The sequence below is a fragment of the Atractosteus spatula genome, chromosome 7 (genome assembly GCF_055471065.1).
Source record: "Atractosteus spatula isolate fAtrSpa1 chromosome 7, fAtrSpa1.hap1, whole genome shotgun sequence".
Classification (NCBI taxonomy): domain Eukaryota; kingdom Metazoa; phylum Chordata; class Actinopteri; order Semionotiformes; family Lepisosteidae; genus Atractosteus; species Atractosteus spatula.
In genome coordinates, this window is record NC_142712.1 from 62,344,087 (window position 1) to 62,356,080 (window position 11,994).

The 11,994-nt window shown below is 43.1% G+C and overlaps 1 protein-coding gene across 2 annotated transcripts; it reads left to right on the forward strand.

The window, feature by feature from the left end:
• The first annotated feature begins 232 nt into the window (after positions 1-232).
• Positions 233-11,660, forward strand: hexa (hexosaminidase A (alpha polypeptide)). Of its 2 annotated transcripts, none has more exons than XM_088922356.1 (14): positions 233-744; positions 1,776-1,904; positions 2,157-2,222; positions 2,441-2,487; positions 2,839-2,949; positions 3,236-3,337; positions 4,600-4,732; positions 5,248-5,428; positions 6,364-6,450; positions 6,738-6,810; positions 7,777-7,957; positions 8,759-8,849; positions 9,421-9,528; positions 10,541-11,660. In XM_088922356.1, exons 1-14 carry the CDS (start codon positions 378-380, stop codon positions 10,602-10,604), a joined length of 1,740 nt encoding a protein of 579 aa, XP_088778482.1. In that variant the 5' UTR covers positions 233-377; the 3' UTR covers positions 10,605-11,660. The 2 variants fall into 2 exon arrangements, with proteins under 2 accessions (XP_088778482.1, XP_088778483.1); XM_088922357.1 differs by having other exon boundaries at positions 5,383-5,428.
• The last annotated feature ends 334 nt before the right edge of the window (positions 11,661-11,994 follow it).

The window sequence follows — 11,994 nt, forward strand, 5'->3', positions numbered from 1 at the left end:
GTATTCTGTGCCTTCCAATATCTGTCAAGTAGGATTTTTTTTAAAAAAGGGAGGCTTCCGAATTCAGTTAGTCTGCCCCCCCACAAATGTACAGCCTCAGAAAGAGTGTGAAAGTCTGTGGCCGGAGTTGCAGTGTGAGACCGCACGCGTCACGCCCACGGGTGGTTTGTGCAGAATCCGAGTCCACGCGTCTGCAAGCGCGACGCAGCCGTCACGTGCTTGCTCGTACCGCACGCTCTGTGGATCTGTCATATGACTAGGAAACCTGTTTGAAGGCTGCCGACGGCGGCGGCTCGTGTTTAGTATCCCGAGAGCTGTGGGCAGATGCGCTAGGTAGACATTATTTTATCCAAAGCCGTATCTTCACCATATCCACCATGGCTCGGTTTCGGCGTCCATCGGGGTCTACCGGCAGCGTCTCCATTGGCCCTTTCCGCAAAACACACGAGTCGCTCCGGCACGTCCCGCCGGTCTCCTCGCACAGAAAGATTTCCTCCTCCGGCGGCTCGTTGTGGCTGTCGTGCGTCCTCCTTCTGCTACTGCGGTGTGTGCCAGAGGCTCAGGGAGTGTGGCCGATGCCCCAGAAAGTGGTCCAGTCCGAAGTGCGATACCTGCTCAGACCTCAAGAATTCACATTTCAGTACGGCACAGAGTCGGCGGTGCAGCAGGGGTGTGAGATTCTGGACGTGGCTTTCAAGAGATACTTCAGCCTTACGTTTACGGGTTACGCAAATGTACGAGCAGGTAATGTTGAAGAAGCACGTTACATTGTGGGCATTCATTAATGCGTTTGTGAGTCTAGCGAACAAGGAAGTAAGTTACTTTGCACGGACGTTTGCGAGAAATATTCGAAATTGTATATTATGTGAGCAAAGAAAGATCTATTGTAGGCATTGTAACTATATAATGAAAACCCCTTATTTTAGAAATATTTAATGTTCGCGCGGTTCGCTATTCGTTTGGGAACACCGGCCTCTTACGTCGTGTATTCGGAATTTGATCAGGTCACACGCTTAAATTACAGTTGTCTCAGCGTTAGGGAACTGTGTTATCATTTAAAAGGTATGTTTCCTCTTTGTGTCCATAGAGGTAACATTGCATAGTTCTTTTTTTTTGTGAAGAGCATTTTTAAGATGTTAAAATAATTTTCTTTTTGTTTTTAGCAACAGTTTATAGAACTGTAAGAAATATAATAACTCATATAGTTAATATAATAATTATTATAATAATTGATGAAAAAATTAGTTATAAAAATCTGAAAACTGGAAAATGTCCCTTAAAATTGGCATTAACTGCTTTCATTTTCTGCCTTTTTATGTATACAGTAGATAATTTAACCTACTGCTGTGTGTGCAATGCAGAACAGCTAAGCTAATCCTTCCAACTAAACACCCTTCTGTTAGCTGTTAGCAATGTTATCAACTGTTGTAATAAAAATGCCCAAATACCGGTGTATTATAGAAAAATCAGAGTCAAATAAATATGTAAGTGTGAAAATGAAGATGATTCTGTTGAATTGCTTTATAATGTACCTCTGGGAAGCTCGGGCTAATGGAAAAACACAAGCACTTGAAATTAGAAGAAAGATTTTATCTTGTATGTATTGCTCAAACGTTCATGACAATGTAGTTTCATCATCAGTTGCATTATGTGGTTATCAGATAGAAGGCAAGGCTGGCAGTGTTAGAGGCCTGTGTGTCTTGGAGAGCACACTTAACACAAACCTTTTTGCTCCGTCTTGAAGACACTCTTTTTTTTCTGTGCTGTGATCCCAGGAACAGAGAAACACAAAGTCTCTTCCTATGGTGGGCACCGTTTTGGAACAGCGCCTCCCACTGGCTTAGTGGTGACCGTGAAGGAACCTGGATGTGATGGCTACCCTGACTTGGATTCAAAAGAGAACTGTGAGTTTGCAGACAAGTCCACATCCTCTTGGAAAGGCTTCTTCCTACTGTTTGTCTGCAGGTTCAGCTCAGTTTAGACGGCTGTACTGCCATTTGCATCAGTAAAACTGAAGCAGTTGTCAAGAGAGGTCTCATCTCACCCCACATGCCCCTGCTAACCTGTAATAAATCCAGTAATGATGAATAAGTACAAAGCACAGTTTTCCAAAAATACACCTTAGTATAATGCATGCTTGTTCTTCTGTATTTCAGACAACCTGACTGTGGCTGATGGCCAAGGTTTGCTGATTGCAGACTCAGTGTGGGGAGCACTCAGAGGTACTCATCTGTTTGACGTCCAAACCTGCTTGATAACCAACTTTGAACGAGGCTGTAGTGTGGACCGTTTTAATGTCAGCGCCTTTTTTTGACTGAAAAATCCATGTTTGATTTATAGCATTGCCTTCTTAAAAACTGTGCAGTTGAAATCTGAATTACCTCCAAAATACCAATTTTAAATGTTTAATATCCATATTTCCTGTTATTTTTTTCATAAGGTTTGGAAACATTCAGTCAGCTTGTTTACCAGGATGATTATAACACTGTAAGTACTGCCTTAAGCATGGCCCAGGCGTTGATGCTGTTATATCCTTTTAAATGTGTAGAACACATTAGAACTGTGATAAGAGGCACAGAGGCACTGGTAGAGTAGCAACACAAGCCATCAGCTAATATACATCACTCAAGAGACATCGTGGAAGAAGTAGGTTCCTCCAAATAAGTATTGGTTTATATGATTTGGGTTAGCATTTTGGGATTCGCTGGAACTATGCTTCTAATTAATTGCAGTGCTTAAGAGTAAAATTTTTAATTCTTAATAGATGCAGTCTGCCTTGCAGGTTAATATATATACTAGGAATTTTAAGTTCTAATTGCAGACCCTTGTCTCTCTCAGTATTATGTGAACAAGACAGAGGTTCAGGACTCCCCTAGATTCCAGTACCGGGGAGTCTTACTGGACACGTCTAGGCACTACCTACCTCTCAGCGCCATCCTGAAGACACTGGTAAGGCCAGAGCACTCTCAGGGGAGGTGCTGCTGAAGGGCATGCATGTATAGAGGCTGGAATGAACGTGTGCATGAGTTTGGAAATAAGAGAGTTACTTTTTAATATAATCCAAACCATGTCTGCTCAGTGGATGTCTACACAGGTCATCTGTAGCACTGAAGTATAAAGAAGTATGTTGTAAAATATGTACATACCTGGTATAAGACGATAGCTGGATCATATTTACAGCTGTCAGCTGTATAAGAGTTACAGTGTTCCTCTCCCCTGTTTCTTCCCTCCACAGGACGCTATGGCCTATAGCAAGTTCAATGTTTTCCACTGGCACATTGTGGATGACCCCTCCTTTCCATATCAGAGCCCCACATTTCCTGAGCTGAGCAACAAGGTAAATCCAGCAGGCCATTCTGCCACGTCCGACTGCAGGACCCTGCCTGTCTAAAGGCACTGCGTGGAAGTAGAAATGAACGAACCATGTAGCTGGGCCATCCTGGTCCACAGTGTCTCTGTGAGCTATGCAGTGTCTTCTCTTTTCCTGCCTTGCTCAGCCCTGAGTTACTGAACTGAATCCTCATGGGTTTTGCTAATTAACATTTTTTCTGGACACTCCACTCAAAGTGCTTTACAGGTAATGGGGACTCCCCTCCACCACCACCAGTGTGCAGCCCCACCTGGATGATGCGACAGCAGCCATAGTGCGCCAGAACGCTCCCCACACACCAGCTCTCAGTGGGGAGGAGAGCAGAGTGATGAAGCCAGTTCAGAGATGGGGATTATTAGGAGGCCATGATTGGTAAAGGCCCATGGGAAATTTGGCCAGGACGCTAGGATAACACCCCTACAATTAAAAAAAAAACACCCTTGGATTTTAAATGACCACAGAGAGTCAGGACCTCGGTTTTACATCTCAACCGAAGGAGAGTGCCTTTTTACAGTACAGTGTCCCCATCACCATACTGGGGCATTAGGACCCACACAGACTGCAGCGTGATTGCCCCCTGCTGGCCCCACTAAAACTTCTTCCAGCAGCAGCCTTAGTTTTTCCCAGGAGGTCTCCCATCCAGATACTGACCAGGCTCACACCTGCTGAGCTTCAGTGGGCTGCCAGATGCGAGTTACAGGGTGATATGGCTGCTGGTACTAATTTGGGTAATTGGGCAACATATTACATTCAGCACACAGATATTGATAATTACATGTGTACATACATGTGATTTCCTTGTTATTACACATAGGTTCTGTGTAATCATTGTCATTAATTTTACCAGACTTTTCAGCTACACAATTATTGTGGTTAGTTCAAAACAAATTGCATATTTACAAATTTATATTGCATGCAGTGAAAAAATCAGACATGAAGTACATTGCAGGTGCAAATAATATAATTGGAATTTTGAGGAAGTAAATTTGTATTTAATAATTACTATGTAAATATTTTGTAATTCTGGAATTTTTTTGCAACGCATTGCCCAGAAGTGTTGAATAAACTTTTGCAAGCACTTGCAGATAAGGAAATGAATAGTTGTGGCTGCTAATATCTATTAGAGTGCTTCAAAACACCGAATCCTCGAGCATTGAGGACTGAACCCCTGATCATTAAACCTCTCAAGGGTTCTGATGGTTCTCTTTTTTTCGCTCATTGTCGTTCAGGGCGCCTACCACCCCCAGACTCACATCTACACTGTGACGGATGTGAAGAGGGTGATTGAGCACGCCCGTCTGCGGGGGATCCGGGTGGTCCCCGAATTCGACACCCCGGGACACACCCAGTCCTGGGGCAAAGGTACTGTACTGGGCAGACTGGCTGCATGTGCTGCTGCCTGTGAGGGTAGGAAGGACTCGGCATGAGGCAGTGATTCAGCAAGGTGGAAGACGGAAACAGGGCAGGATTTTCATATCCTCCTTTTCTCAATCCGGCTCAGAGAATGTCAGAGAATTCCCAGATTTCTGAGTTCAAATGGATTTTGTGCAACCTGAGACCATCTGATGAAGCTGACCCTGATGTTCAGATCTATAATGTCTGTGATTAAGTAAGGCATGGAACCCACAGCTAAGCCTCAAAATGTGGTTGTAGTGTAGACTCTTACCATCCTCACAACTTGTTTTGTTTTTCTTTATGGAGAAACCAGGCAACAGTACTTTTTTTTTTTTCCTTCTATATGATTAGTTCTGATACATTCTCAGGAGTAGTCACAAGTTTTTATAACATCGACCACTGTTTTCTGACTCTTGCGTGTAAAAGAATGGATTGATTTTGGACCCACTAATATATTTTTTCCTCTGCTTGTCCACTCCCAGGACAGCTGGGCTTGCTCACCCCTTGCTATAAGGGGTCGGTTCCCTCAGGGAGTTTTGGCCCAGTGAACCCAGCGCTTAACTCCAGCTACCAGTTCATGAGCACCCTCTTTAAGGAAGTCAGCGTTGTCTTTCCAGACTCTTACATCCACCTGGGAGGGGACGAAGTAGACTTCACTTGCTGGTACGTTACGGTTTGTTTCATGGCAAACAAGACAGCAGTCAGGTATGGGTACCGATCTGCATTAGTCTGTGAAGACACAGCTCAAGGAAAGTTATGCACCGTTAACACTGGAGAAGAGGCAAGTATTCTGGTATCACTTGCTATGTGCTGTCATAGGGGGTTCTATGTTCCATTATTCATGCCTGCAAGGGCTGCAGCAACCCAGAATCCATCCCAGAGGATGACAGGGTGTCACACACACGCACATGCAAGCACACAGGCATCATTTAGACATACTTTATAACCTAAACAGCACATCTTTAGAATTTGGGAGAAAATTCAAAATGCGTAGGAAACGTGTAAGCTCCACACAGAGGGTGTGTCACTAGAGATTCAAACCCAGGAGCCAAGAGCTGTGAGACAGCACAGCTGTGGCTAACTTCCACACTGCCTTACTGCTCGTTTCCCTGTTATTTCAGGTGTAATAACCAAATACCATTTCTGATAAGCATCTCGCCACAGAAAAAACAAAGTTTCCTTAACAAACAGATTAAATGGAACAAAAGGTTTTATGAATGTAACACAACATCTGCTGGTGAAAGAAGATCTTGCAAGGGTTTATCAGTACTGGAGCTAGTAATTAGAGAAACTAGTTCTTGTCAGGTTAACCCATTTCTTAATATACATATCATATGTGGCAATGTTCTCATCAAGTGAACTAATAATAAATAATACAACAACCTTCTGCATCTAAATGCCCTCTATCAAACGCTAGGAAACGTTACGTTAGAAATATTTATGTATGGGAGTTTAAGAATTATCTACTAAGATGTCTAACACCTACTAAGTACGAAAAATTAAATTTTAAGAAAAAGTCTATGGAGCTTTTATATTTTTGTTGCACCTAACACATTTTTAAGAGAAATGCTGTTTGTGTATACCCTGTCGTTTTGCAGGCATTCTAATCCAGACATTCGGAATTTTATGGCAAAGATGGGATTTGGAACTGACTACAGAAAACTGGAATCGTATTACATTGAAAAGTAAGTAAAGAGAAAATCCTAGGACATCTGTTGCGAGTCTTGTGACACTCTGAGGTGATTCACCTGGTCATAGCTTTGTGTTTCACTTTAGAATTCATATATTCACTTCCACTGGCCAATGACATCTGACAGTAGAAACATTTAGAAAGGAAACCAGTTCTTATTTAATTGTATTCCGATGGCCATCTCGTGTCTCACCTGCACATCACTAGCCTTGAAGCCATTGATGGGGCGGAGTTGAGAGTCTGGGACTCGTTCTGTGCTCAGAATTGCTGTGTGTGTTCCAGGCTGGTGAACATCACTTCAGGACTGAAGAAGAACTCGATTGTTTGGCAGGAGGTGTTTGACAACAATGTGAAAGTAAGAAGCTGGTTTAAGTTTGCTTTTCAAAGTCATACAGGGTTTCCTCAGTCCTCCAGAGTCACAAGCACATGGTCTGTCCCCTGCTGATCCACATGGGGTCGTTATTGTTTATCTTTGCAACAAAGTGTGACTCTTTTTTCAGTATGTTACTTTCAGTTCTTCTGTGCATGCAAAACCGTTTGCACCGTTTACAACCGTGGAGCACTAAATTCCCCTCGCAGGTGAACTCATCGTTCAGAAAGGAGGCGTTGTGCATGTAAAGGTACTGTCTGTTTCAGCTGAGCCCTCTGTCTGTGGTGGAGGTGTGGAAGGGTGGCTGCTATCACTGCGAGCAGCGTAGGGTCACTAGAGCTGGGCTCCGTGCCATCCTGGCATCCCCCTGGTACCTGGACTCTGCTGGTCCCAGCCAGGACTGGGCCTGGTATTACACCGTCCGGCCGCTGGCATTCAAGGGTCAGGCCCTGGCATGCAGTGACGTCATTGCGGTGGATTGAGTGAAAGATCTTTACAGCGGAGTCGCCTTTTCCTCACCACCAGGTGGCAACACAACCTTCACAGTGACAAAAGGCTCCTGCCACTGCTGTATTTAAAACACACATCCAGCACCTCCTCCTCGAGATACTTGGGATCAGGGCTCATGAACTTTTCCTTTGCAGAGCCCCCTAGCCGTTACTCTCCAGCCTTTCTGCTAAGTTCACTCCCGGTTGACATCTCAGGTGGTAATTCCGCTAAAAAGTCGACCTCTTTTTCTGGTATTATCGCAGCAGATTAGTTTTAAAAAGTTACTTGGTGAAGAGTTAGATATTATTAAGTGCGTGTACAGTTAAGGATGCTGCAAATGCAGGATGTGATAGAATATTCCCTAGAGATGTGTCTTTTCACTTGTAGATGAGTCTTTGTTACTGTTTAGGCATTAATCCTGAAGAAAAGACCATTCCCCCTGCTCTGTCTCCTCCCAACCAGGTGCCCAAGGACACGGTCGTGCACGTGTGGAAGGGTGATACAGCACAGTACCTCCATGAGATGAGCTCCATCACGGCAAAGGGCCTCAAAGTCTTGCTCTCCAGTCCTTGGTACCTCAATGTCATTCACTATGGCCAGGACTGGCAAGCCGCGTATGAAGTCCAGCCTCTGATCTTTGCCGGTGTGTGCAGCTCTGTTCCTCGTTCTACCCCACCTTCTCTCAGAGGGGCTCCGTCCTTCAGTGTGAGCACTGGCCGCACTGTGAATGTCGGCCCCACAGTATGTGGGGATTCTCAGTGGCTTGAATGGGGATTTTCTTGCTGGAGGACCAATGACTTGCCTTCCCAGATTCAGTTATTATGTGTGTTGCTGGAATTTATTAAGATAGGTTGCAGCATCCTTCTCTTGAAAAAGAAAATGACTGAGGATTGATAATCTTGAAGTTTTTTTTTATGGTAACCTTTCCTGATTGTGATAGGTGTAAGAGAATATAGAAATAAAAATATTTATAGTTGATTTTAATTTAAAGACAGTTTTAAATGGTATATATGTATATCCTATTCAACATAATTATAGTACCATTACTTATAATTATAGTATTGGTTAACTTAGCATTGCAACATTAGCACCTAAGCCCATTGTTCTCAAGGCTTAATGTTCATTGTGTCGTAATCATGCTTTTTTGCCAGTTGTCAGCATGACGTTCATTTGTGTGATCACTCATCCCTTTTACTGTTGTCTGTTACAAAGCATGCACACAAGGGGACTGAACAGCGCTTTAATATGTACTTTTCTGCTGACTGCCTATCATATGATACAGCTGAGTGAGCCTTTTGTCATTTTTTGGCGGAAGTGCCCTCTAGTGGCGTCCCGCGGTTATGCCTTGTGCTGTGCAGTGTCATAGTAATGGGTTGTTACTGAGAGGTGAGGGGATGAGTGCAGAGCAAGCAGCCTCACCCGCAGTGCTTGTCTGTGCTCACAGGAACCCCTGAACAGAAGAAACTGGTGATGGGAGGAGAAGCCTGCATGTGGGGGGAGTATGTTGATGCCACCAACCTCAGTCCTCGACTTTGGTAAGACGGACTTTTACCACCCGAAGAAGGCTCCACAGCCGAAACTTTCTCTTTTCTTCTCTTTTCTGCATGGAATAAACTTTTCAAGGCCAATGGGAAATTTGGCCAGGGCACCAGAGTAGCACCCCTACTCTTTTCAAGAAACAACCTGGGATTTTTATTGACCACAGAGAGTCAATTGCCTCTTTTACAATATATTTTCCCCATCACTATAGTTCAGGTTGAGCGCCCCCTACTGATCCCACCAATACCTCTTCCAGCAGCAACCTTAGTTTTTCCCAGGAGTCTCCCATCGAGGTACTGACGGGACTCACTCCTGCTGAGATTCAGTGGGCTGCCTGTTCTGAGTTGCAGGGGTGGCCTACTGCACTGGAGAATAAAAACTACTAACTACAGCCCAAAGTATTTGTTACTTTTAAAAAATTATTACTTTATGGTCCACATTAGCCTACAGTCAAACTATCAGTCTATCATTATTCTGTCAGCACTTGAAGTTATCAGTTATTGGGTGCCGACCTCAAGGTTGTGTTGTGGCTTACACACGGTATCCCTGCCCCTTCTCTTTGTGCAGGCCCAGAGCTTCAGCAGTGGCAGAGAGGCTGTGGAGCGATGAAACCCAGACCTCCAGTGCAGGTGCTGCCTACCCCAGACTGGCAGAGTTCCGCTGCAGGCTGCTCAGGTACGGTGAAGCACCACATGATCTGTGGGAGCCGTGGCTGCAGGATGCTACACGCGCTTCTGTCACGTTAAGCAAGCACTCAAACGCTAGTGTGTCAGATCATGGGAGCATATTATGAAACATGATTTAGTCACAACGCTAATTGTGCAAATAAATTAAGAAGTCTGATGAATTATTTATTTGCAACTGTGCAGTGCTTTTCACCTTAAAGTATCCCAGAGTGCTTCACAGATTGGAGGTGACGTGCAGCTGTCATTCTGTGCAACAGCTCCATTAAACAGCAGATAAGCTGGCGAAGTGAGACGTTGCTTCGTTGATTGAAAAGAGGAAATTTAGGACGACTGGATTGTGAAGACCAAGGTAGAATTTAGCCAGGACATTGGGATTAACACCCCTACTCTTTCAAAAAAGGGGCATGACCCTTAAGTAGTTAGGATATCTACTTTTGACAATCAAAGAGTTGACATAAATGAACAATAAAAATAAGACAAATCATCCAGCTGACTGTGAATTTTAAGTTTGGTATTCTATGATTTTAGTGAAGGTGGGTTTGTGACACTATTGGCCTAAAAAGCATTTTGAGATGAGGACACATTTCAGGTGCTGAAGTGTGATGGAACAGCACATTGTAGGAATACTGCCTTCTGCAATGTAGAATTCAGGTAGGCAGACTTGTTGTTTGACTTGGGCTATAACCAGGTTAGCTGTTCCGGTGACTTTATGATTTCCTCACGCAACTGGACATTAGAATACGCATCTGTAACTGGTCTATTTGCCCTAACATGCTGTGGCTAAATATGTTTTGTCTGCAACATGACATTGATGGTAACACAAGAGGTTAGATGGGGTTTTCCTCAGATTAGAAAAGGCCTTCAGGAATGAATGTGATTGGAGCACAGCAGCGGAAGATAGATTTTTAAGTGTCCCTGTTCTTCTCTTTGAAGGGGCCTGTGTGTAAAAGATAAAAACTCAGCGAGGTGAGCTGTAACTTCTTGCTGCTTGTCTCTGTCAGGCGCGGTGTTCAGGCAGAACCTCTATACGTGGGATACTGCAAGCACGAGTATGACGGACTGTGACTGAGGACCCTACAGGACCCAGTACCTTCCCCCTGAGAGCTCTGCGGAATACAAATAATTACTGCGCAATGGATTCCTAAAGCAGTATAATTATCTGAATAGAATTTGATTTTTATGATGAAAGAAATGCCTATTTTTAACAGTGTCTTAATTTTCCATTTGTGTTGTGTTCCATTTTTCCATTCCTCAATAACAATATGGCTGATCTGTTTTCAAGTATCACTTTACAGTGTATTTTCAAGGTAGTCCAAATGTGTGCAGTTTAGATCTGCTATGAAAATTCTGTAGCACAGGAAAGCTCAACCTGACTTCAAAGTTCTTTTAATAATGTGTTACTCTGAGTCACTGAGGTTAAATATTAAGATTTTAGTCTTAATACTAGAAAGTTTACGGTTAACATTACAATAGTTAAAATAAAACAAGCACAGAATATTCATATAAGGTCAGCTCTGAGAAAGCATTAGCAACAAAGTCTACAGATCCAGTACTATATTGACCACAACAGATTAATTTTGTCCCAGTAAGTGAAACACTTTACTCAAGCTGTCTGTGCTACTTATATTTTACATCATTTACAATAGTTGTGGTGTGAATTTGCACAGTTCTGTATTATGCAGAAGTACTTTAATCTATAGCATTTGCTGCATGTACAATGCAGCATATATACATATACTGTAGAAAGAACTTCCAAACATTATATGCAGCAATTGGCTCAGGGATTTTTAATTGTAATGTAATGGCTGGAATGTTTTTATTTGTTGAAAAAAAATACTATTTTCACTTTATTACAGAAGTAATCATTTTAACAGCACTAACCCAAACACTATGACTCACACATTGAAAGGGTTTAAAGACAAACTACAACAGATGTCTAAGCTGTGATCTTTATTGATTGAGCTATTAGTGCTAAATATCTGGCTGACGTTTGGACTGCGCTAATGCGGGCTGTTGCCAGGCTAGCAAGACCAATTGCAACTTCTGAAGGATTACACTCTAATTACACATGTTCTGCAAAGCTTATTAAGAATTCCAATAAAACGCAATGTTGTTATTGTTTGTTCTTCTTTTCTTTCATCATTTCTTCCTCACAGACAGGGGTATTTTCTGTTGTTGCTCAGAGTTGGCGCCGATACATCCACTCTGCCTGGGTGCCGTTATTAAGTTCCTGTGAGCTGGTAAAAAGCACTGTATTTTATGAAGCAGAAATGCATTTTAATCTTATCATAAGCGCTGTTCATTAAACAAGCATAAGCAATACTAACAAAGAAACATTTAACTTCTGCTTCATAGCTATTTAGTCTCTGTTTCATTGAACCAGATGTGAATGCTGGGGATAGATGGGGATGAGCGGCACAAGTAAGCCCTGCGTGTTGCTGTGGCCTGTCATCAG

Excerpts from the sequence above, each read along its gene's own strand:
- hexa (XM_088922356.1), top strand. The coding sequence starts at position 378 with ATGGCTCGGTTTCGGCGTCCATCGGGGTCTACCGGCAGCGTCTCCATT. Across the intron at positions 2,488-2,838 it reads ACCAGGATGATTATAACACT|TATTATGTGAACAAGACAGA; the intron begins GTAAGTACTGCC and ends TGTCTCTCTCAG. Across the intron at positions 8,850-9,420 it reads AACCTCAGTCCTCGACTTTG|GCCCAGAGCTTCAGCAGTGG; the intron begins GTAAGACGGACT and ends CTCTTTGTGCAG.